The sequence below is a fragment of the Meles meles genome, chromosome 3 (genome assembly GCF_922984935.1).
Source record: "Meles meles chromosome 3, mMelMel3.1 paternal haplotype, whole genome shotgun sequence".
NCBI lineage: Eukaryota > Metazoa > Chordata > Mammalia > Carnivora > Mustelidae > Meles > Meles meles.
In genome coordinates this window covers 48,693,533-48,719,280 of record NC_060068.1, presented here as the reverse complement: position 1 = coordinate 48,719,280, position 25,748 = coordinate 48,693,533, and the positions used below count along the sequence as shown (strand labels likewise).

At 38.7% G+C, this 25,748-nt stretch overlaps 1 protein-coding gene across 11 annotated transcripts in view; it reads left to right on the top strand.

Annotated features, from left to right (window-relative positions):
- The window catches only part of APC (APC regulator of WNT signaling pathway), a 138,175-nt gene extending 114,535 nt beyond the window's left edge, over positions 1–23,640 (top strand). For 7 of the 11 annotated variants that reach the window (XM_045999493.1, XM_045999485.1, XM_045999487.1 and 4 more), the window contains 7 exons: positions 1,786–1,881; positions 3,184–3,237; positions 6,893–7,032; positions 8,015–8,092; positions 8,382–8,498; positions 13,506–13,720; positions 16,219–23,640. In XM_045999493.1, the coding sequence (XP_045855449.1) occupies positions 1,786–1,881; positions 3,184–3,237; positions 6,893–7,032; positions 8,015–8,092; positions 8,382–8,498; positions 13,506–13,720; positions 16,219–22,795 (7,277 nt within the window). In that variant the 3' untranslated portion in view covers positions 22,796–23,640. The remainder of the gene's footprint in view (positions 1–1,785; positions 1,882–3,183; positions 3,238–6,892; positions 7,033–8,014; positions 8,093–8,381; positions 8,499–13,505; positions 13,721–16,218) is intronic. The other 4 variants (XM_045999495.1, XM_045999491.1, XM_045999496.1 and 1 more) reach the window with 1 other exon arrangement.
- The last annotated feature ends 2,108 nt before the right edge of the window (positions 23,641–25,748 follow it).

The window sequence follows — 25,748 nt, the reverse complement described above, 5'->3', positions numbered from 1 at the left end:
AAAAAAAGTAGTAAAGGAAAACACCACATGCAGTACTATGCAACCAAAAAAGAACGAGGTCAAGAGAGATTTATAGTCATGGTATAGTAGATTTAGAAAGAACTTGAGCAATTATGTTTCCATCTCTTCCATTTTATAGATAAAGCTCAAGAAAGTGACTAGTTCCTTCAGCTGTTAGTGACCAAGCTATTATCTTAACATTTGCACAACACTCTAGTCAGTGGATACAGAGCTGTGTTATATCTGTTATGTTATTTGAGCCTCACAACAAACTCATGAAGTAGGAAGGGAAGGTATTATCTCCATTTTACAGATGAAGAAACTGAGGCTCGGAGATGCTAAAAGACTTGCCTGTTAGCCTCTTAGCTAGTAAGTGGTAGAGCCAGGAACAGAGGCCAGATCTTCTGACTGTCAACCTAGTCCTCTTCCCGCTGCACCTTCCTGCTTCAGGCAATGGGTCCCAGTTGCTGGGGGTGATCAGCCATGCAGCTCTTTGCTGAGGGAGAAACCCTGGGCTACCAACCCCTCTCCGTCAGGAGCAGGGAAGTTAAGAATTGGGACCCTTGGGGACATAACTTACTTCATTCCCGTAGCAAGAACCGAAAGCAGTAAGTATATAAGGTAAGACCTTCCTTTTACCTGATAAGAAAACACACACACACACACATACACACATACACACATACACACACACAGAGGAGAGGGGACAATTGTATCAACCTGTTGATTCAAGGGGCAGTAGAAGGGCTGATGGTGACACGTTCTATGAAGCTCTAGCAGATTTTTTTTTTTAAGATTTTATTTATTTATTTATTTATTTGACACAGAGAGAGATCACAAATAGGCAGAGAGGCAGGCAAAGGGAGAAGCGGGCTCCCTGCTGAGCAGAGAGCCCAGTGCGGGACTTGATCCTAAGACCCTAAGACCATGACCTGAGCTGAAGGCAGAGGCTTAACCCATTGAGCCACCCAGGTGCCCCTCTAGCAGATTTTTTTTAGCTTAGCTATAAAGGTGAATTTATTTAAAATTTACAAATTCTCAAGAATAAGAAAATAGCAGAAATAGTCTTTACTATCTTGTTGTCCTAAAGGTAAAGAAAACTACTAAGATACTTTACTGAGAGAACAATGTCTTCCTGGATTTTTTTTCTGTGGTATCCACAATTACATAATAACTGGTATTTTTTTATCTTAATAACAGTTCTCAAAATGCTTAAATAAATGAATATTACTTCTGAAAAATAGGCTTTTTACATTTTTATTTCAAATAATGAGCTTTGAAACTGTACATGGTATTAAATGTGGAGGTACATTTCCTTGGACACCTCTTCTTGTTTACTGTCTCTGTGGTAAGCTTTCTCCACAGGTTCGTGCTAGATTTCTTTACTATACTTGTACACAAATAAGTGCTTTTAACCCACACTCATGACAGTAGTTTAAATAGAAATCATAACAAAATGGTTTTATACCAAAGTGTTTTTATTCTTTTACATAGTCATTATAATTTTAAATTATTATTTGAGTTATAGTATAAACCTGCAAGGAATTTACTCTGACAGAGTTAGTTAAAAGCATATAAGTAGTAAACACTTTTCTGGAACCAAGAAAAGCCCTTTTCTCATATTTTCTTTTCCAAATTGGTAGTATTTATTTGTTGATCTACTAAACTACTAAGCATTAGGGAAATATTAGTGACCCCTGCTTTTTTTTTTTTTTTTAAGTATAATAAACATTGTTGCTTCTGAAAAAACAAAGCATTATGGTTTATGTCAATTTTATTTTCCAGTGCCAGCTCCTGTTGAACATCAAATCTGTCCTGCTGTTTGTGTTTTAATGAAACTTTCATTTGATGAAGAACATAGACATGCGATGAATGAACTTGGTAAGACAAAAATGTTTCTTAATGCCATAGAAGAGTACTGAAGATTTTTCATCATGGTTGAATTGGGCATAAGGCCACTAATTTCTGTTACCACCTGTTTCCTCCTTGTAGCAAATCATTATGCTCTGGTTTCCAGAGAAGAAAAGGTTCTTAATGATAGAAACTGCTACCTTGTATAAAGTAACTTGGCTTTTCAAACTCTTAGCCAACAATTAGAAAAATTACTAAGTGGGCCACTCCTTGCCCCTGTTTCCACAGTTGACGCTATGTGATAGTGGATGGGGAGGGTAATTTAAATTATTTTGAAATGGGGAGCTATGTGATTACTCTTGAACTCAGTCACTTCTGATGGACACCAGAAGAAATTATTATTAAGATTCTCATTTCTCTTCATGGTTATCAGTACTTACTGGATTTTCATGATAAGCGGCATGGTATCTTTGAAACTAGTTAATGAAGAAGAGAATTTGCTGTAACTTAAGTTAGAAATATTCCACTAATTTTTGGAAGTATTACTCTTTTATGTGTGTGTTTTCATACACTCTAAACCTTTTATAACCTGCATTATTGTGCACCCCATTTGTCGTGTAACAGTTTTTCTTTGATTTCTAGGTTCATTTTGCACATGTGGTAGTTATAATTGCATCATGCTGAGCCATCTCATGTGAACTGGATTTGTTTAGTTGTACCACAAGCAAGAACCATACACTGAGTTCCCATCTTAGTGTGGCTGTGCCCTTGCTTTTTGTGCTGTTTATTTTACATTACATCCCAGCCCCCACTTTATATTCTACCACCCTCATCATTGTCATTCATCATTTATCTGAAAAGTCACAAAATCATGAGACTCTTAAACACAGAGAACCTGCACGGCCAACAATGAGTGTTGTCTCCTTCAGAGTCATCACTTTGGGGGGCTGTGTACTTTGTGATCTCAGGCCTGACCTCCAGCCATGCTTTTCTTCCCACAGGCCATTGCAGTTGGCCCATCTGATTCTCTTTTCTTCCCCCACCTCCCAGCCTCCAGTGGAACTGTGTGTGATCTTATGTGTTCTCCCCTCCTGAGTAGTCTCAGCATTTGTGAAAATTTTATGTTTGGTTGTTTTTTAATGCTAGTAATAATGGGAAGCAGATAAAAAATCTTGAATAAACAAGAAAACTAATCCAAATTGAAACTACTGCAAAGGTTTTTCTGTAAATATCCCTGTGTTCCAATGAACTGTAGACTAGGACTGACACATTAATCATCTGAATTTCAAAGTAAAAACCTAGACTCAGTATTTGTTCCTCTTCCTTCTTCAGGTAGGAAGGCTACCCGGGGCATTTCATCACAGGAGCTAGGGCAGGGGCTTTCAGGTGAGGAGCAGGATGGGGCCTCTGGGGGTGTGACTGTTGGGAACAGAGCCACAGGGGATTCCTTTCTTCTCATTCCTAGCCTCTAAATTTGTACAAAGCAAAAGAAAAATCAAGGTTTGTGGATTATGGGGAGATGGAGTAAGGAAGCACAAAGTATCTGACAGTGAGGGATAAGGAGGAATAAATTCCCAAACAGATGAAGGGAAATTCCTAAACCTAGTCAGCTGGGACTGTCATTTGTACATACAAGAGGATTCTACAACTTTTCAAGATGATTTAGGTGTACCTGTTAGAACTGCAGGTTGTAGGCTGTGCTATAAGGGGTGTATACATTGATTAAGTCCCAGCTCTGTCCCAGAAACTGTGCCTTGAAAAATGGTGAAGATATGATTCTGACTTTCAAGGAATTCATGATTTATTTGTATTAGTATTTCCAAACTAGATCATAATAATCACAGAGATACTTGTCAAACCACATAGATTGTCTGGCCTTGTAGCAGACAGACTTAGTATAGCAGAATCTCCAGAGGGGTACCTAGGAATCATTTAATTAGTGGTCCAGGTGATTCTTATATCAGTAAATTTTGTGAAACACCAATATATAGAATATTTACGTTGGGCCCCTAATGATTATTTTAGAATGATAATGGTGACTATCTAACCCAAGTAAAAGGAAAATAATATACTCTTTAAAAAACTAAGTGTCATCTTTCTGTTATCTTTTTTATATACATAAGTTTAAATTAAGGGTTCTGTTGAAACCATTGGTCCTCTACTTGCTTTAAGGTTATGAGATCACACATTGGATAATATCTGGTTCATGTGGACCATTTTTAAAACATAGACACTGAGCAAAATGTGAAAGAATATGCTTATCATCTTTGTATTACCTTGAGACAGGCTAACTTTTCTAAGGGCAACCTATTTTTTTATTCTATCAGTCATGAATTCACATCAGATTTTTGTGAATCCATTTGTAGTTTTGACACAGATTTTAATTGTTGCCTTAAAATTTACAGAATGTCTTCTTTATTTGTCTAAAGTCATTAAAAGCTCTCTTTTATCTGAATCCTAAATTTTATCGAATGTTCTTTTTTCTTCATGCTTTTGTTGATATTAGACTATATCCTTCTTTAATCTTTGTTTCCAGAATCAAGTCCTGAGTGTTTTAGTTTTTCTGTTGGAAAAAAGGTCTTTCTTCTTTTAGTGCTTTCTTGAGACCTTCTTTATTAAATCATTTCACCTTTCTTAAGAAAGTATCACAGATATTATCACACCACACAGGCACAAAGCATAGGATGTTTGTTTTGGTATCAGTAGCCTGCTCTGTAATGCTCAACATCTTGGTGATCTTACCAGTATACAGGGCCATGGTCTTTAGGTCATCGGTCATTCCCAAGTCAGTTTCCTAAGTCAAAACCTCAGTTCTTTTACTGGCTCCTTCTCTTCTACTCAAGTATTGAATAGTGGGAATTCCTCAAAGCTCTGTCCTAGGTTTTCTTCATCTCTCTCTAAACAATATCCTCCAATCCATGGCTTCCATTATAGTGTTTTGCCGATTTACATCTTAATCCACTTTCCCACTCCTGAGTTCTAGACACATTATCAAACTCCTCATCTGACATCTTCACTTAGATGGTTTTGCAGACATTTTTAACTCAGCTGCCCAACTGAACTGGTCATCTCCTTCAGCCCCACATCCCTTTCTCTTCTGAGGTTTTTTTTTCTCAGAAAATGGCATGACAGTCAGCCCAGTTCCTCAGGCCAGAATCTCGGAAGACATCCCATAACTCTACCCTAATTAAAGTACCGTACTTTAATTCTGCTTCTTAAATTTATCTCTCATCACTGCTCTCCTTTCCATCCCCAGTTTGGGCCACTATCATCTCTCCTACTCTGCAGGAAGTACAGTACTTACTTGGCTCCCCACTTCCAGTTATCCATTCTGCATCCTACAGATCACAGGAATCTATTTAGAATGTACATTAAATTATTCCTTCCCCTGTCGGAAAGCCTTAGTGTGACATACAAAGTCTTGCATGATACGGCCTCTACCCATTTCGTAGCCTCATCTTGAGACCTTCCCCTTATTGCTGTGTATTTCAGGCTCAGGGGCTCTTGCACATACTGTTTCATCTGCCTAAAATGTTTTTCTATTATTCCCGCCCCACTCGTTTTAGATACTCATCCTTTAAGTCTTTCTTAACCTAAACATTATTTCCTCAGCCTTTTTCTTGATACTCTCGATCTAGGTGAAGTCACCTGTTACCTCTCCCTGTGCTTCTACACAGTCTGTTATGCCTAGTTGTTCAGGGTCTGCTTTTGCTCTAATAATATAAGCTCCTTAAAGATAGTCACTGTATTGTGTTCACTGTCTATGTTTTTTTTCCATTATCCTGGGTAGATGGAAGAAAATACTCCTAAACATGGTTTGGGTTTTCCTTAACCAAATTAATTTTCACTTATCTACATTCAAACTCATCTCATTGCTGCTAGTCATAAAGATTTGCACCAGTCTTCGTACAGTTAATTCTCCTGGCTTGGAATTCTTTACCCAATTTAGAACTTTGTTTTACATATTTGCAGTCTCCTCTACATACTGACCCTTCTAGATCATTTACAAAAATACCAAACATACAGGTCCTCTTCCAAATTGATAACCTGACTGTTTAGACTAAGAATTTCCAAAAATCACCTGTTTATGTTCATCTTCCTTTTTTCTGTCTGAGCCACTTCTCTGTGACAAAACAATATCCCCAGTCCCGTGATGATTAATATTAATGATGAATATTTTGAATAGCTTCCATATGCATTTTTATTTTATTCACTTGCTCACCATTTTGCTTTACCTTTTTTTGTTTTTGGTTTTGGTTTTTTTTTTTTTGGATTTTTTTGTTCTCTTTTGTTACTACCCTTTCCTTTCTGTCTTTCCCTTTTCCTTCATTTTTCTCCTTGCCTTCTCAGTGTTGACCACTGTGGGCATTGTCAGGCATACACAGTGGTGGGAATCACGGGGAAGGAAAATACTAAATCCTAGCTTAGTTGGTGTTTGACGCTTGTGAATATCAAAGAAAAGTAAGAAATTTTTAAAAATATATACATAATAAGTGGTTTTATAGAACTTAGTAATAAATTGAACAGATAATTCTTTTTTATAAGAAAATAATCTTTGCTTCATGCATAGTTTCATTTAAAAGTCTCAGGTCCTAAGGCTAATTATTTGGCAAATAAAAAAAATTAAAGTAATTAGGCCACATTGTATAACATTGAAGAATGTTTGTAAAGTTGTAATAATAAAAATAAGTTACCTTTTTCTGCCTTCATGCAGGAAGACCTAGTGTTAGAACATAGCCTTCTTCATCAATGACAAGATACAGTATACATGCGGTAAATAAGACTATAATGCCCACTTCACTCAGTAAGGCAAGGGTTTGGAGGGTGGAGAAAACTGGCAGAAAATGAGTCATTATCAGTTGTACTTTGAGTATTACATAGAAGTTCTTTGTAACAATTTTTGTAGCTTGTGATCTAGAGATGTATTCAAACCATATATTCTCCTTCTTTGAGATGTTTTCCTAATAAGTAATTTTTAAACTTGGTGCCACTTGTTTTATTTTAGATTATTGTCTTTTTCCTCTTGCCCTTTTTAAATTAGGGGGACTACAGGCCATTGCAGAATTATTGCAAGTGGACTGTGAAATGTATGGGCTAACTAATGACCACTACAGTATTACATTAAGACGGTATGCTGGAATGGCTTTGACAAACTTGACTTTTGGAGATGTGGCCAACAAGGTATGTTTTATAAAAAGATCCACTTCTTAAGAGATCACTGGTATGAGTTAGTTTCATACAAACTACTTTTCACTGATTTCCTTTTTTCACTCTCCTCATTAAACACTGATTAAAAAAAAAAAAGACAAAAAACTGAACTTCACACACCAGTGCACAGTTTTACTCATTAGGTTGTCTTATGCCTAAACAAAGGCAAAAGATAGAACACAGTAGTGAGTTTATGTAATTGCATTTAAAATACTATTCCCAGGAATAAGAGTAAAGGTCTGAAAATTCTGATGACAAATGTGAGTGTTATACATATATCACTTCTGTGCAAAGAAGAGACTTTACTTTAAAACCCTTTGCTTGGGGCACCTGGGTGGCTCAGTGGGGTAAGCCTCTGCCTTCGGCTCAGGTCATGATCTCCGGGGTTCTGGGATCGAGCCCCGCATCGGACTCTCTGCTCAGCGGGGAGCCTGCTTCCTCCTCTCTCTTTCTCTGCCTGCCTCTCTACGGACTTGTCATCTCTGTCTGTCAAATAAGTAAATAAAATGTTTTTAAAATAAATAAATAAAACCTGTTGCTTATCATTTCCTTCTTTTTTTTTTTTTTTAAGATTTTATTTATTTATTTGAGAGGGGAGAAGGTCAGAGGGAGAAGCACACTCCCCATGGAGCTGGGAGCCCGATGTTGGACTCAATCCCAGGACCCCAGGATCATGACCTGAGCCGAAGACAATCGCCCAACCACCTGAGCCACCCAGGCACCCCTGCTTATCATTTCTTATCACTTACTCTTTTTATTTTTCCAGTTTACTAGGAGAGGAACAGATCACAAAAAACTTCCTTTCTGTAATCTGGCTCTGAGGCTTCTGTGGGTAAAATATTAGGATGATTAAAATGAGACAACTAAAACTGGATTTGACATTTATTAGTCCAAAATAAAGCACAGCTTCAGGTTGCCTTGTTATTGACCCTCTGTTCCATTTCTAATTTTACAGGCTACACTCTGCTCTATGAAAGGCTGCATGAGAGCGCTTGTGGCCCAACTAAAATCTGAAAGTGAGGACTTACAGCAGGTACTAGTTAGAATTTCAAGTGTTTCTCTTGGATATTAGTGAGTTAATATCCTGATTTGGATTACTTTAAACTGTGGTTCAGTATTTAGTGTCTCATGTTTCAATTGTGGTTACATTAAAACCAGAATAAAGGAAAATAATTATATTGTAGGAATCCTTTTGGCACTTTATTAGCATTTAGGAGGAATTTCTTTACTAGTAGATTTCTACTCTTACCACTAGCATTAAAAACAAAATAACTATAAATTATTTTATATTCGAGTTATTCTAAAATTAATTTCATTTGCAGGTTATTGCAAGTGTTTTGAGGAATTTGTCTTGGCGAGCAGATGTAAATAGTAAAAAGACATTGCGTGAAGTTGGAAGTGTGAAAGCATTGATGGAATGTGCTCTAGAAGTTAAAAAGGTACCTTTGAAAACATTTAATATTCCAATTTTAGTATATGTGCTGCCGAAGTGAGCACGAAAACATTTAATACTCCAATTTGGATTTCCCTTTTGGTTACTTTTTTGCTACCTTTTCCCACCTTTGAGGTTCCCTAATTTTTTTTTTTTTAAAGCAGCATGCTTAATTTTATATTTTATTGGACAGATTTCACCATTTGAGACATAAAGCTAGCATAGGAATAAAAATGTAGAACAGCAAAAGGGGAGAGAAGCCACCCAAATTTGGGTCAGTTAGAAAGGCACATCTTTGGAATTGAGGGAAAAAATTGTTCAGAGCTGAAGGAAGGTCCTGGGTTTTAACAAAAATCTAAAAGCTAATGCCAGAATCAGTTTATGGAAAAACTCCAAAATTGCACATGAGGCAGGAGAAATGGGCAGGACAGAAGGACATGGGCTGTGGGGACAGCTGGCTGGGCTGGAGGCCACGGCTCAGGCCCCGGACCTGGAAGTAGGAGGCTGGAGGAAGTGTAGAAGCCAAGTTGAGTGCATTCACCTGAGTGCATTCACCCAAAGCCTGCTTCCCAGTCGGTCCCAAGGATGCGGCTGCTTTCCTCAGACAAAGGATTTTACTTAATTTCTGACCTGCTTATCTCACCAGTCTTAGACTACTCCAAAGTCGGAAAGTATTAAGATGGAAAAAATTGAACAAAGCAGGCTAGGTTAAGTCGGGTTTTTTCAGATTTGACACTATTGGCATCTTGGACCAGATAATTGTTTCAAGGGACTGACCTGTGCTTTGTAGGATGTTTAGCAGCATCTTTGGCCTTTGCCCACTAGATACCAATATACTTCCCCTCCATCATGACCATCAAAAATGTCTCCAGTATTACCAGAGGTGCCCCAGAGGGATGAAGGGAGAAAATCACCCCCCGTGGAGAATCACTGTGTATGTGGGGTCATTGTTACCTTTGTGCTTTCCAGAGTCCTCAGTGTTGATAGTCACCATATCAAGAGGTGATCAGATCCAAGGGTAAGGAATGCCTCAAATAATAATTTGTTTTCAAAAGGAAATAGCACCAGGTGGCATATTTACTTCAGAAACTAAGCTAATTTAAAAAGAAAAACATTAAGCTTGAAATTGGGAGGGATTAAGCAGGTCTTCTTAGCTAATCTGGGCTTCCTTTCACCCAGCAAGTCCCGCTAGACCTACAGCCTACATTTTTTCCTTCAAAATTTCCTTTTTAGAGAAGGCAAAGAATTTTTTGTTTTTATTTGTTTGTTTATGTATTTTTGTGAAATTATTTTATACCTGGAAACCCCAAGAAAATCCACTGAAAAATAATGAGAAACAAAAGTATTCAACTAAAAAAATGGTTGTAATTATAATGTTCAAATATACTTGGGATCTGCACAAAAATACCTTCAAAATAATCAGCAGAACACTTGTATTTCTTGCAGGTAAGAAGATAGGTAAAAGGCTCATAAGCACTTGAAAAGATACTCAGCATCATTAGTCATGAGGGAAATACAAATTAAAACTACAGTGAGATACCATTACATATATTGGTTAAAATGTAAAAGATTAACCAAGTGTTGTCCAGGATGTTAAGCAACTGGAATTCTCATGCACTGCTGGTGGGAATGTAAGATGGTATATCACCTCGAAGAACATTTGGCAGTGTTTTAAAGTTAAATATATACCAACCACACAATCCAGCCATTCCAATCCTAAGTATTTACCTAAGAGAAAAATTCCTGTCAACGCAAAGTCTTAAACACAGATGTTCACAGCAATACTGTTTGATAGCCAAAAACTAGAAGTAATTCTAATGTCCATCGACAGGTGATTGGGTAAACAAATTATGGGATGTCCACACTGCAATACTATTTGGGTATTTGAAAAATGAACTGTTGGTACAAACAATAATCTATAATGACAGAAAACATGAGAGTGGATTACAAGAGGGTACTAGAAAACTTGGGGAGATGATATAAATGTTTGTTTTTTTAATGTAGTGATGGTTTCATGGGTTTGCTCATACATGGAAAGTGATCATATTGCACATTTGAAAGATGTGCAGTTTATTGTTCTTCAATTATACCTCAATAAAATTATACCAAAAAATTAGCGTCCACACTTTAAGACTCCTCATCAAGTGTGTATATTTTCAAAAAGATTTAATGTGTTTGTATGTGTTATGGGAACTTGTATTGTTGCTAAGAGTTCATAACTTTATCTTTCAAGGACCACAAAGATCTTTATACAAATAGTTGCTACAAACTGAGAAAGCTAAATTAAAAGACTCCTCCTACTGAGAAATGCAAAAGAAGACCATAATAAATGGGAAGGCATACCCTGTTCTTATAAAGGAAGAGTAATATTTTATAGATCATCATCCATAAATTCACCTATAAATTTTTTTTCCTCTATAAATTTTTAATGTAAGCCCAGTCTTGGAAAAACTGGCTCAGCAGAAATTTAAATTTTGGGTCTGCTTCTGGCTAACAGTGTTAGAATTTACTTTTTTCCTCTTTTTCTACATTCAGTGCAATAGTCATTCTGAACATTCTTTTTTAATTCATCATCTCTTCCGTTTCAGCTTTACTGCTAATGACCAGGAGAGTCAGAACTACCTTCCATATTCCCATGCATTGCCTCATTTTACCTTCATTGAGCAGGCTTCTACTTTTCCACACAGAACCTTTCCATCCTCCCACTCTGCCCCAAGCATTGGTGTTTACTCAAAGTTGTTAGTCCCCGGGTTCCTCGGTGACTCTGTTGGTTAAGGATCTGCTTTGGGTCAGATCATGATCCTAGGGTTCTGGGATGAAGTCCCACATCAGGGGCTCTCTGCTTAACAGGGAGTCTGCTACTCCCTCAACCTCTCCCCACTCTTTTGATCTCTCTCTCTCATTCTCTCACTCTCAAATAAAGAAAATCTTAAGGGGAAAAATAAAAGCTATCAGTTTGTTACTCCTATCTTCTGTATCTTCTCTACTGAGTATAGAGATGGCTTTTTTGTTTCAACTATCTCGATAAGAAGCCCCATGTTTTGAAAATCAGGAAAACAAACAAACCTTTTCTTTTGCTTCTTATAACTCCTGCAGTGTTGCTCTTTTTCCTCTAGCAACCAAAACACTGAACAAATCACTGGCTCCATTTCTTCACTGGCCATACCTTCTTCCGTTCCTTTTAATTTTGCTTCTAACAAAATCTAGGTTTATAGTTTAACTGGGGTTTCTTTTCTACCTGCACCTATATTTGATACTTTTGGATCACATACCTTTTTGAAATTCCTTTGTTTTTACCATCTATACCTACAACTTCTAATCATTTTTCCTCTAAGTCTAACTATAAAGCTTCTTTGAATCAAAACCCTTTCCTCTACATGTAATCTTGTAGAGAACAACTTCTGTTTTCCTACCTGCCTCTCACCTCTGACCTCTGGGCCATCTGTAGTTGAACTCACTTATACATCTAAACTGTTGCTGTTTTCTCTGTTCCTGGGATACTTTAAATATCCCACCTTTACCTCAGTCACAGTGTAATTAAAATTGAGCTCTTGGGGCACCTGGGTGGCTCAGTGGATTAAGCCGCTGCCTTTGGCTCAGGTCATGATCTCAGGGTCCTGGGATCGAGCCCCGTGTTGGGCTCTCTGCTTAGCGGGGAGCCCGCTTCCCCCTCTCTCTCTGCCTGCCTCTCTGCCTACTTGTGATCTCTCTCTCTGTCAAATAAATAAATAAAATCTTTAAAAAAAAAAATTGAGCTCTTAACCTTCTCACATCTCCCTGCCTCCTGATAAATAGTATTTGCTCCTAGATTCTCTTAATTTCCTGATGAAGAGAACATGGTGGCTAGCTATTTATTGGGTCAGGCCCAGAGTGTTTGCCCTGACTTTCAAGTTTTTGTTTTCTTTTTTTACCATCTCACCTGACCTAACACTGCTCCCCAGCATGGACTTGGATCTCCTCTGTGTCTTCTTTCTATTCCTCAGTCCTCCCTTGCTGATTCCCTCTTCTATGCCAGGAACACCTGTCTTCTTTCTGAAGATACAGGTCTTATCTTATACAGAGCTGCTCTCCTCCATGAAATACTTCATTTATTTGATTAAATTCAGGTAGCAGTAATCTTTCCTTTGTTCATGTATGGTTTTGCTTCTTTTTTTCCCCTAAGCAAACTAGTAGCAGTTATCAGCTTATATATTGGTATCCTCTGGAGTGCCTCTAATTGTGATAGGCACAGAGTAGATTTTTAATGAATGTTTGTTCCTTAGTTGATTTTAGTAGGAAGAAAAAACATCAGGATTATGGCAAGTTTTAACCAAATATCCCGAATTATATACTCAGTGTTGTTCTTGCAGCAGTTACAGTTTGCTATGATGTTATATACCAAGGAAGTTCTAGTTTTTGGAATTACCTGTTTCCTTGGGAGTTTTAAGAAATTGGGGTTTTTTCAGTATGCTTTACTTTTTAACAAATTATATTGTTACCTTTGAATCAACCACATATAAGTATATATGTGTGCTTTTTATACAAACAGAATATTCGTACATCCTGCTCTGCAACTTGCTCCTTTTATTTAATAATATGTCTTAGATAGCCTTCCTATCAGCATACAGAGGGGTTTGGTGGTGGTGTTTTTTTCTGGTTTCTATTACCATGCAAGTGTTCTTTTCAGAATGCACATCAGTTCTGTTTCATATTCTTATATGAGCTCTTGATACGTGTGTACTTCTAAGCACTTAGAATAAAGTTCAAAAAGGTCATTAGTTAAGTATTGTGTTCTGCTTGTGCTATGGGGATATCACTACTTAAGTTCCAGTTGGTATTTTATCAGTTCTTCTAAATGGAGAGGGCCCATACTTTGCCCTTGGGGGGTGAGCAGCAGGGGAGATAAGTAATGACAATAACAACTTACTCAGTAGAAGTAAACATAGAAATTGTAAGAGGCATATTCCAACTCTATTAGATGACTCTAATTAGATGACATATTCCAACTCTAATTAGATGTTCTGTTTCTTAATAGGAATCAACCCTCAAAAGCGTATTGAGTGCTTTATGGAACTTGTCCGCACACTGCACGGAGAATAAAGCTGACATATGTGCTGTAGACGGTGCGCTAGCATTTCTGGTCGGCACTCTCACTTACCGAAGCCAGGCAAATACGTTAGCCATTATTGAGAGTGGAGGTGGGATACTACGGAACGTGTCCAGCTTGATAGCTACAAATGAGGACCACAGGTAAATGCAGCATTTTTATATTACTTTTAAATGAATTCATGTAGAATTCATATCCTCAAAAAGAATCTGTTGTAAGCAGTGTTTTGTGTAATTGTGCAAGTGCTAAACTAAATTAGATTACAGTGAAAAGATAACTATTTATTCCTAACTTGTTAGTATATTTATTCTAATAAAAGTTTATAGTATGAAGATGTGTAGAGGCAAACAAATGATGATCAAGAGGTATAACCCATATGAAGGGGGTAAAATTAAAGACACAAATACTACAGAGAACAAAATCCCATTGTGTGTTAGTATGGCATAAGGGAACGAAACGTTTATAAAAAACAAAATCTATGGATATGTTCCAGAGAATCCAGTAGTTCATTTTTTTTTTTAAGATTTATTTAAGAGAGTGAGCTGGGGGAGGGATGGGTGAGAAGAAGAGACTCTCAAGCAGACTTCCTGCCAAGTGTGGAGCTGAGGGTGGGGTTTGCTCCCAGGACCCTGAGATCATGACCTGAGTTGAAATCAAGAGTCAGACATTTAACTGAACCGAGACACCCACACACCCCCAATGGTTCACATTTTTTTAATGGTGTCTTATTATCAATAATCTTAATATTATTTAGCCAACAGCCATTCATCTAGGGCTATGAAACCTAAGAAAGCATCTCATTTACAAGGCACAAATTTTCATAACTTAGGCTCTGTATTTTGTCAGCAAAAAATAGGGATATCTTGGAGTGCCTGGGTGGCTCATTTGGTTAAACATCTGACTTGATTTTGGCTCAGTTCATCATGTCAGGGTCATGAGGTTGAGCCCCTCGTGGGATTCCATGATGGGTGTGGAGCCTGCTTAGGATTCTTTCTTTTTCCCTTCCCTCCCCAACTCTCAAAAAATATATACATATGCGTCCTTTCACAGCATATTTTTTAATTTTTTATCCAGTATTGCTTCTCGTTTTCAGAAACCCCATAAGGTACTTCTAGTAACAGAACTTGTAAAGAATGTGAACATCTTCTCTTTAGGTTTTTGATGCACAAACAAGCCTTAGAGTCCTCTCTGCTATGCAAAGAAGACCTCTTAAACTCAGTAAGCGCTCAGGTGTCTGCTGGACTGCTCAGAGAAGATTGTCACGTTAAAGCTCATTGTACACCCTTGCCAATCAGTTTTAAAGACCTCTAAAGTTGAATATGCTATCATTAAAATTAAGTTTACCATGCATTAAACAAGCCATTGCTCTTTCAAGTCTCAAAGTTCATTATGATAACTCTCAACCTTTGTTTTTATAGTTAACCTTTAAATTTTCGAAACCTTTCACTAGAAGTAATAACTCCACACACAGTTTGACAGAGCACACTTCTAAGGGGGATAGCATTATCACAAAATCAATCCAGGAGGATAGAGGTTATTCTAAAAAGTCACTTTGCCAGTCTAGGCGCTTACAGTGTGCTCCCTGTAAAGATTGATTGATCGATTTTTCTACCTCTTCCAAGATTTCTTGTAGTTAACATTGTGGAACCCATCTATAGATTAAGTTACCACAAAGTCCCTATTCAGGATAAGATTTTATAATACATTCATTGAGGAACTCTGTCATCATGTAGATAAAGCAAGTGTTTCTGCTCAGGAATTAAAGAGAGCATATGAGTGGAGGGGGAGGGGAAAGGGAGAGAGAGGAAGAATCCTCGAGCAGACTCCCCACTGAGTGGGGAGCCTGACACAGGCTCTATCTCAAGACCTTGAGATCATGACCTGAGCTGAAATCAAGAGTTGGATGTTCAACTTACGGAGCCACCCAGGTACCCCAAGGGAAATTTTAAAAGCTATGGGGTCAGGGGCACCTGGGGGGGTCAGGGGCACCTGGGTGGTTCAGTCCATTAAGCGCCTGCTTTTGCCTCAGGTCATGATCCCAGAGTCTGGGGATCGATCCCCACATCTTCTCTGCAGAGCAGAGAGCCTGCTGCTCCCCCTGCTTGTCCTTTCTCTCTGTCAAATAAATAAAATCTTTAAAAAAGATGGGGCGCCTGGGTGGCTCAGTGGGTTAAAGCCTCTGCCTTTGGCTCGGGTCATGATCCCAGGGTCCTGGGATTGAGTCCCGCGTCGGGCTCTCTGCTCTGCGGGGAGCCTGCTTCCTCCTCTCTCTCTGCCTGCCTCTCTGCCTAGTTGTGATTTCTGTCAAATAAGTAAAATATTTTAAAAAATAAAAAAGAAAGGAAGCAGCAGCAGCAGCTATTGGATCAGAATAAGAAATGCAGAACAGATTAAAGTTAACACTTTTACTTCTTATAGTCTTGACAGATGAGTATTTTTAAACAGTAAACATTAAATGAAGTAGGAACAAAAGGAATTTTGAAATGCTTGAAATTTATAGTATAATTTGGGGCAGTTTTATTATGCCTATCAATAAGTTTTAGTAGTTATCTTTAGATTTAAATTTGTTTTCTAACTGTTTATTTGTTGTTACAATAAGGAGATTGTTACTTTAATTTTGGGATCTCTTATTTTATTTCAGGCAAATCCTAAGAGAGAACAACTGCCTGCAAACCTTATTACAACACTTGAAATCTCACAGTTTGACAATAGTCAGTAATGCATGTGGAACCTTGTGGAATCTCTCAGCAAGAAATCCTAAAGACCAAGAAGCATTATGGGACATGGGGGCAGTCAGCATGCTCAAAAACCTCATACATTCAAAGCACAAAATGATTGCTATGGGAAGCGCTGCAGCTTTAAGGAATCTCATGGCAAATAGACCTGCAAAGTATAAGGATGCCAATATTATGTCTCCTGGTTCAAGCTTGCCATCTCTTCATGTCAGAAAACAAAAAGCCCTAGAAGCAGAATTAGATGCTCAGCATTTATCAGAAACTTTTGACAATATTGACAATTTAAGTCCCAAGGCATCTCATCGTAATAAGCAACGACACAAGCAAAGTCTTTATAGTGACTATGTTTTTGACACCAACCGACATGATGATAATAGGTCAGACAATTTTAATACTGGAAATATGACCGTCCTTTCACCATATTTAAATACCACAGTGTTGCCTAGCTCTTCTTCCTCAAGAGGAAGTTTAGACAGTTCTCGTTCTGAAAAAGATAGAAGTTTGGAGAGAGAACGAGGAATCAGCCTAGGCAACTACCACCCGGCAACAGAAAATTCAGGCACTTCTTCAAAGCGAGGTTTGCAGATTTCCACCACTGCAGCCCAGATTGCCAAAGTCATGGAAGAAGTATCAGCCATTCACACCTCCCAAGAAGACAGAAGTTCTGGGTCTACCACCGAGTTACATTGTGGGACAGATGAGAGGAATGCACTAAGAAGAAGCTCTACTGCCCACACACATGCAAACACTTACAACTTCAGTAAGTCGGAAGGTTCAAATAGGACATGTCCTATGCCTTATGCTAGCTTGGAATATAAGAGATCTTCAAATGATAGTTTAAACAGTGTCAGTAGTAGTGATGGTTATGGTAAAAGAGGTCAGATGAAGCCTTCCATTGAATCCTATTCTGAAGACGATGAAAGTAAATTTTGCAGCTATGGTCAATATCCAGCTGACCTGGCCCATAAAATACATAGCGCAAATCACATGGATGACAATGACGGAGAACTAGATACACCAATAAATTATAGTCTTAAATATTCCGATGAGCAGTTGAACTCCGGAAGGCAAAGCCCTTCACAGAATGAAAGATGGGCAAGACCCAAACATATAATAGAAGATGAAATAAAACAAAGTGAGCAGAGACAACCAAGAAGTCAAAGCACAACTTACCCCGTATATACCGAGAGCACTGATGATAAACACCTCAAGTTCCAGCCACATTTTGGACAGCAGGAATGTGTTTCCCCATATAGGTCAAGAGGAGCCAGTGGTTCAGAAACAAATCGAGTAGGTTCGAATCATGGAATTAATCAAAATGTAAACCAGTCTTTGTGTCAGGAAGATGACTATGAAGATGATAAGCCAACCAACTATAGTGAACGCTACTCCGAGGAAGAGCAGCATGAGGAAGAAGAAAGACCAACAAATTATAGCATAAAATACAACGAAGAAAAACATCATGTGGATCAGCCTATTGATTATAGTTTAAAATATGCCACAGACATTCCTTCTTCACAGAAACCACCATTCTCATTCTCAAAGAATTCATCTGGACAGAGCACTAAAACTGAACACATCTCTTCAAGCAGTGAGAATACATCCACACCCTCATCTAATGCCAAGAGGCAGAATCAGCACCACCCAAGTTCAGCACAAAGCAGAAATGGTCAGACCCCCAAAGCCACCTCCTGCAAAGTTCCCTCCATCAACCAAGAAACAATACAGACTTACTGTGTAGAGGACACCCCAATTTGTTTTTCACGCTGCAGTTCATTATCATCTTTGTCATCAGCTGAAGATGAAATAGGATGTGATCGGGCAACCCAGGAAACAGATTCTGCTAATACCCTACAAATAGCAGAAATCAAAGAAAACAGTGGGACTAGAACAACAGAAGATTCTGTGAGTGAAGTTCCAACAGTGTCACAGCATATTCGAACCAAATCCAGCAGACTTCAGGCTTCTGGTTTACCTGCAGAATCAACCAGGCACAAAGCTGTTGAATTTTCCTCAGGGGCCAAATCCCCATCAAAAAGTGGTGCTCAGACACCTAAAAGTCCACCAGAGCACTATGTTCAGGAGACCCCACTCATGTTTAGCCGATGTACCTCAGTGAGTTCGCTCGATAGCTTTGAGAGCCGTTCAATTGCCAGCTCTGTTCAGAGTGAACCCTGCAGTGGAATGGTAAGTGGCATTATAAGCCCCAGTGACCTTCCAGATAGCCCTGGACAAACCATGCCACCAAGCAGAAGTAAGACCCCTCCCCCTCCGCCTCAGACAGTTCAAACCAAGCGAGAGGTGCCTAAAAACAAAGCCCCTGCTGTGGAAAAGAGGGAGAGTGGACCTAAGCAAGCTGCTGTAAATGCTGCGGTACAGAGAGTCCAGGTTCTTCCAGATGCTGACACTCTGTTACATTTTGCCACAGAAAGTACTCCAGATGGATTTTCTTGTTCCTCTAGCCTGAGTGCTCTGAGCCTCGATGAGCCATTTATACAGAAAGATGTGGAATTAAGAATAATGCCTCCAGTTCAGGAAAATGACAATGGGAATGAAACTGAATCTGAGCAGCCTGAAGAAGCAAATGAAAACCAGGAAAAAGAGACGGAAAAACCTATCGACTCCGAAAAAGACCTGTTAGATGACTCAGATGATGATGATATTGAAATACTAGAAGAATGTATTATTTCTGCCATGCCAACAAAATCTTCACGCAAAGCCAAAAAACCAGCCCAGACTGCTTCAAAATTACCTCCCCCTGTGGCAAGGAAACCAAGTCAACTTCCTGTGTACAAACTTCTTCCATCACAAAACAGGTTACAAGCACAAAAGCATGTTAGTTTTACACCAGGAGATGATATGCCGCGGGTATATTGTGTAGAAGGGACACCTATAAACTTTTCTACAGCTACGTCTTTAAGTGACCTAACGATAGAATCTCCTCCAAATGAGTTAGCTGCTGGGGAAGGGGTTAGAACAGGGCCACAGTCAAGTGACTTCGAAAAACGAGATACCATTCCTACAGAAGGCAGAAGTACAGATGAGGCTCAAAGAGGAAAAACCCCATCTGTAACAATATCTGAACTGGATGATAGTAAAACAGAAGAAGGTGATATTCTTGCAGAATGCATTAATTCTGCTATGCCCAAAGGAAAAAGTCACAAACCTTTCCGTGTAAAAAAGATAATGGACCAAGTCCAGCAAGCATCTATGTCTTCATCTGGAACTAACAAAAATCAATTAGATGGTAAGAAAAAGAAACCTACTTCACCAGTAAAACCTATACCACAAAATACTGAGTATAGGACACGTGTAAGAAAAAATGCAGACTCAAAAAATAATTTAAATGCTGAAAGAACTTTCTCAGACAACAAAGATTCAAAGAAACAGAACTTGAAAAATAGTTCCAAGGACTTCAATGATAAGCTACCAAATAACGAAGATCGAGTCAGAGGAAGTTTTACTTTTGATTCACCTCATCACTACACACCCATTGAAGGAACTCCATACTGTTTTTCACGAAATGATTCTTTGAGTTCTCTAGATTTTGATGATGATGATGTTGACCTTTCCAGAGAAAAGGCTGAATTAAGAAAGGGGAAAGAAAATAAGGAATCAGAAGCTAAAGTTACCAGCCACACAGAACTAACCACTAATCAACAGTCAGCTAATAAGACACAGGCTGTTACAAAACATCCAATAAATCGAGGTCAGTCTAAACCCTTGCTGCAGAAGCAGTCCACTTTTCCACAGTCATCCAAAGACGTACCAGACAGAGGGGCAGCAACTGACGAAAAATTACAAAACTTTGCTATTGAAAACACACCAGTGTGCTTTTCTCGAAACTCCTCTCTAAGTTCCCTTAGTGACATTGATCAAGAAAACAACAATAACAAAGAAAATGAACCTATCAAAAAGACAGAGCCCCCTAACTCACAGGGAGAACCAAGTAAACCTCAGGCATCAGGTTACGCTCCTAAATCATTTCACGTTGAAGATACCCCTGTTTGTTTCTCAAGAAACAGTTCTCTCAGTTCTCTTAGTATTGATTCTGAAGACGACCTGTTGCAAGAATGTATAAGTTCTGCAATGCCAAAGAAGAAAAAGCCTTCAAGACTCAAGGGTGATAATGAAAAGCATAGCCCCAGAAATATGAGTGGCATATTAGCAGAAGATTTGACACTCGATTTGAAAGATATACAGAGACCAGATTCAGAACATGGTTTATCCCCAGATTCAGAAAATTTTGATTGGAAAGCTATTCAGGAAGGTGCAAATTCCATAGTAAGTAGTTTACATCAAGCTGCTGCTGCTGCCTGTTTATCTAGACAAGCTTCATCTGACTCAGATTCCATCCTTTCACTGAAATCAGGAATCTCTCTGGGATCACCATTTCATCTTACACCTGATCAAGAGGAAAAACCCTTTACAAGTAATAAGGGCCCACGAATTCTAAAACCTGGGGAGAAGAGCACATTGGAAACTAAAAAGATAGAATCTGAAAATAAAGGAATCAAAGGAGGGAAAAAAGTTTATAAAAGTTTACTTACTGGAAAAGTGCGATCTAATTCGGAGATTTCAAACCAAATGAAACAGTCCCTTCAAGCAAACATGCCTTCCATCTCTCGAGGCAGGACAATGATTCATATTCCAGGAGTTCGAAATAGCTCTTCAAGTACAAGTCCAGTTTCTAAGAAAGGCCCACCTCTTAAGACTCCAGCTTCCAAAAGCCCTAGCGAAGGTCAGACAGCCACCACCTCTCCTAGAGGAGCCAAGCCATCAGTGAAGTCAGAATTAAGCCCTGTAACCAGGCCGACATCCCAACCAGCTGTCGCAAATAAAGGGCCTTCTAGATCAGGATCTAGAGATTCCACTCCTTCAAGACCTGCCCAACAACCATTAAGTAGACCTATGCAGTCTCCAGGGCGAAACTCAATTTCTCCTGGTAGAAATGGAATAAGTCCTCCCAACAAATTATCTCAGTTGCCAAGGACTTCATCCCCTAGTACTGCTTCGACTAAGTCCTCAGGTTCTGGGAAGATGTCTTATACATCTCCAGGCAGACAGATGAGCCAACAGAATCTTACCAAACAAACGGGTTTATCCAAGAATGGCAGTAGTATCCCAAGAAGTGAGTCTGCCTCCAAAGGACTAAATCAGATAAATAATAGCAATGGAGCCAGTAAAAAGGTGGAACTTTCTAGAATGTCTTCAACGAAGTCAAGTGGAAGTGAATCTGATAGGTCAGAGAGACCGGTATTAGTACGCCAGTCAACTTTCATCAAAGAAGCTCCAAGCCCAACCCTAAGGAGAAAACTGGAGGAGTCTGCTTCATTTGAATCTCTTTCTCCATCTTCTAGACCAGATTCTCCCACTAGGTCCCAGGCACAGACTCCGGTTTTAAGTCCTTCCCTTCCTGATATGTCTCTGTCCACACATTCGTCTGTTCAGTCTGGTGGATGGCGAAAACTCCCTCCTAATCTCAGTCCCACCATAGAGTATAATGATGGAAGACCAGCAAAGCGCCATGATATAGCACGCTCCCATTCTGAAAGTCCTTCTAGACTTCCGATTAATAGATCAGGAACCTGGAAACGTGAGCACAGCAAGCATTCATCATCCCTTCCTCGAGTAAGCACTTGGAGAAGAACCGGAAGTTCATCCTCAATTCTTTCTGCTTCATCAGAGTCCAGTGAAAAAGCAAAAAGTGAGGATGAAAAACATGTGAACTCAATTTCAGGAACCAAGCAAACTAAAGAAAACCAAGTATCCACAAAAGGAACGTGGAGAAAAATAAAAGAAAGTGAGATTTCTCCCACAAATAGTACCTCTCAGACCACTTCCTCAGGTGCTGCAAATGGTGCTGAATCAAAGACTCTAATTTATCAAATGGCACCTGCTGTTTCTAAAACAGAGGATGTTTGGGTGAGAATTGAGGACTGTCCCATTAACAACCCTAGATCCGGAAGATCTCCAACAGGAAATACTCCCCCTGTGATTGACACTGTTTCAGAAAAGGGAAATCCAAACGCTAAAGATGCAAAAGATAATCAGGGAAAGCAAAATGTGGGCAATGGCAGTGCTCCTGTACGCACCATGGGTTTGGAAAACCGCCTGAACTCCTTTATTCAGGTAGAGGCCCCAGACCAAAAAGGAACTGAGGCAAAACCCGGACAAAGTAATCCTGTCCCTGCATCAGAGACAAGTGAGAGCTCTGTTGCTGACCGTACACCATTCAGTTCTAGCAGCTCAAGCAAGCACAGTTCACCTAGTGGGACTGTGGCTGCCAGAGTGACTCCTTTCAATTACAATCCTAGCCCTAGGAAAAGCAGCGCAGATAGCACTTCAGCCCGGCCGTCTCAGATCCCGACACCAGTGAATAACAACACGAAGAAACGAGATTCAAAAACTGACAGCACAGAATCCAGTGGAACTCAAAGTCCTAAGCGCCATTCTGGGTCTTACCTTGTGACATCTGTGTAAAAGAGCTGGAATGATGAAACTCAGAAAATTATGTGTTAATTACAACTGCTATGTAGAAATTCTGTTTCAAATGAAACTTTAAGACTGAAAAATTGTGTAAATAGGTTTGTTAGAGAGTTTTTGTTCTGGAAGCCATATTTGATAGTAAACTTTGTCTTCACTGGTCATATTTTGGGAGGCACTCTTGATAGTTAGGAAGAAAATGGTAAAGCCAAGTATATTTGTACAGTATGTTTTACACACTATTTAAGTAGCGTCCCATCCCATCATCCTTTAATTATTGCTTGTCTTAAACTAATGAACACTACAGATAGAGGATATGATATATTGCTGTTCTCAATCATTTCTAGATTATAAACTGACTAAACTTACATCAGGGAGAAATTGGTATTTATGCAAAAAACCATTCTGTTTTAGTCCTTGTGAGTCCATCTAACATAATTAATCATGTGGCTGTGAAATTCACAGTAATATGGTTCCCGATGAACAAGTTTACCCAGCCTGCTTTGCTTTACTGCATGAATGAAACTGATGGTTCAATTTCAGAAGTAATGATTAACAGTACTGTGGTCACATTATGTGCATATAGATAGCTATGGTGTAACAATTTACACTATTTTGTGCTCAAAACAAAAACAAAAAATCTGTGTAACCGTAAAACATTGAATGAAACTATTTTACCGAACTAGATTTTATCTGAAAGTAGATAGAATTTTGCTATGCTGTAACTTGTTGTATATTCTGGTATTTGAGGTGAGATGGCTGCTCTTTTATTAATGAGACATGAATCGTGTCTCAACAGAAACTAAATGAACATTTCAGAATAAATTATTGCTGTATGTAAACTATTACTGAAATTGGTATTTGTTTGAAGGGTCTTATTTCACGTTTGTATTAATAATTTTCAAAAAGGCCTCTTTTAAAAGCTTATATAAATTTTTTCTTCAAATTCTATGCATTAAGAGTAAAATTCCTCTTACTGTAATAAAAACAATTGAAGCTAACTGTTGGCATTTAACCATTCCATGCATTGGCACTTAACCATTCCTGAAACTTATATTTCTTAAATGAGATTAGTTTAGAAACTCCCAATGTTTAATATTTTTTCTTACTCCACTGGAGTTGATTTAAAACAAATTCATGTAATAGCAATGTGAACTACCTAGCACAGGACTGGACGTTGAACAAAATAGGCCCACATAGAATATTTCCTTTTTCTTAATAGAATGCTCTACTTGAAAAATTAATTGAGTATTGTTAGGTGTAAGTAGTCTCTTCCAAGCCTGTCTTGGAATGTTAACTGTCTTGTCTCTTCATCTACCCCCTGTTGCTACTGGATCCGGAGTGAACAGATTTTATCACCCTGTATGTTAGGGCAAAATTCCAGCAGCCAGTTGTAATCAGCATTTTGCCGTGCTCAGAAAATGCAAATCACGTGGAACTTCAAAGGTAGATTTAGTTCTATTAAGATATTCAAAAGACTATTTAAAGCCCCTGCCCGTTAAGGAAAACTTTGTTTTTGGTGGGCAGAGTTGAGAGGTACATGTTCAAGTGCCCCCTTCCTCTCAGAGCAGGGAGCTCCTCCTTGAAGGAAGGAAAGAAAGCTAAACCGATACACATATTAACAGGTAGTTTAATGTATCTTCCCAGAATTTGTCCTAAACGATGAGAGGGTGAGAATGATAAATGCTCACGTATTTGTTGAATAAAGGAAACTACTTTTAATGATAAAATTCATGCACTCTGCATTTAGGGAAGGGAAAAGATACTTAGATACAATGGGGTGCTGGGGAAAAGGATTGAGAAGGAGTAAGCATATCTAGTTGATGCCCTTGAAATCACACGTGGCTGTCTACCCCTTACCTGTGTTTATCAATGCCAGTAAATATTCCAAAGCCCATATTCTTTCCACTGTACCACTTTGCAAACATCTCAATTTACTGATCTTTGGAATATATCAACATGTTTTTCTTTTTTATTATTTTTATTAACATATAATATTTGCCCCAGGGGTTCAGGTCTGTGAATTGTCAAGCTTACACATTTCACAGCACTCACCATATCCCATACCCACCCTCTCCCTTCCCCACCAGCCCTCAGTTTGTTTTGTGAGATTAAGAGTCTCATAGTTTGTCTCCTCCCGATCCCATCTTGTTTCATTTTTTCTTTCCTATCCCCCAAACCCCCCGCCCAGCCTCTCAAATTCCTCATATCAGAGATGGAATATAACACTTAAATTTTTGTCATTTTATCTGAATGAAATCATTTGTGAATAATAATAGTTTATCTTTTTCTCAAAGGCTGCTTTCTCTAACAGTAATACGTGGGCATATAGGTTGTATTTCTTTCCTCTTTTGGTCCTGATTTTCTGTTTTTCTGAATTACTGCTTGCCAGTTATTATGAGCACTTCCAGGTACTTTTATGAAAGAGATGGGATGTTAGTCAACTAGAATAAAACTGCCTTTTTCCAAGGAAGGAAAAAAAAAACCACTATCAAGGCTGGAAATGAAAAGAGGTTGCCTTCCACACACCAGAACACTCAGGAATTACTGTAGGCAACGCCTCCTATGAGAATGTCAAGTCAGTCTACATTGCCCATTGAGGAAAAAGTTGTTGTATGAGACTCTTCTGTTAAAATAGCTCTGAATTAGGAAAGGGGCAAATTTCATTTCTACTTTTAGAAGTTCACATAACTGATAGGCCAAATATTCCCAGTTTATGCTTGTTGAAAATGGTATACTGAGCCGAGTGTTGGGAATTAGTTATGATACCTGTTAAGATAGGCAGTGCTCTATCTAGCTTTAGACTGCAGCAAAGCAGTGGTTTCCAAACTAGATTGCATTTGGGCCACCAGAAGTGCTTATTAAGACGTAGCTGGGTCAATCCCCAAAGTTTCTGATTCTGAGTAGGGCCCAAGAATTCACAGTTCTAACAAGTTCTCGGGTGATGCTT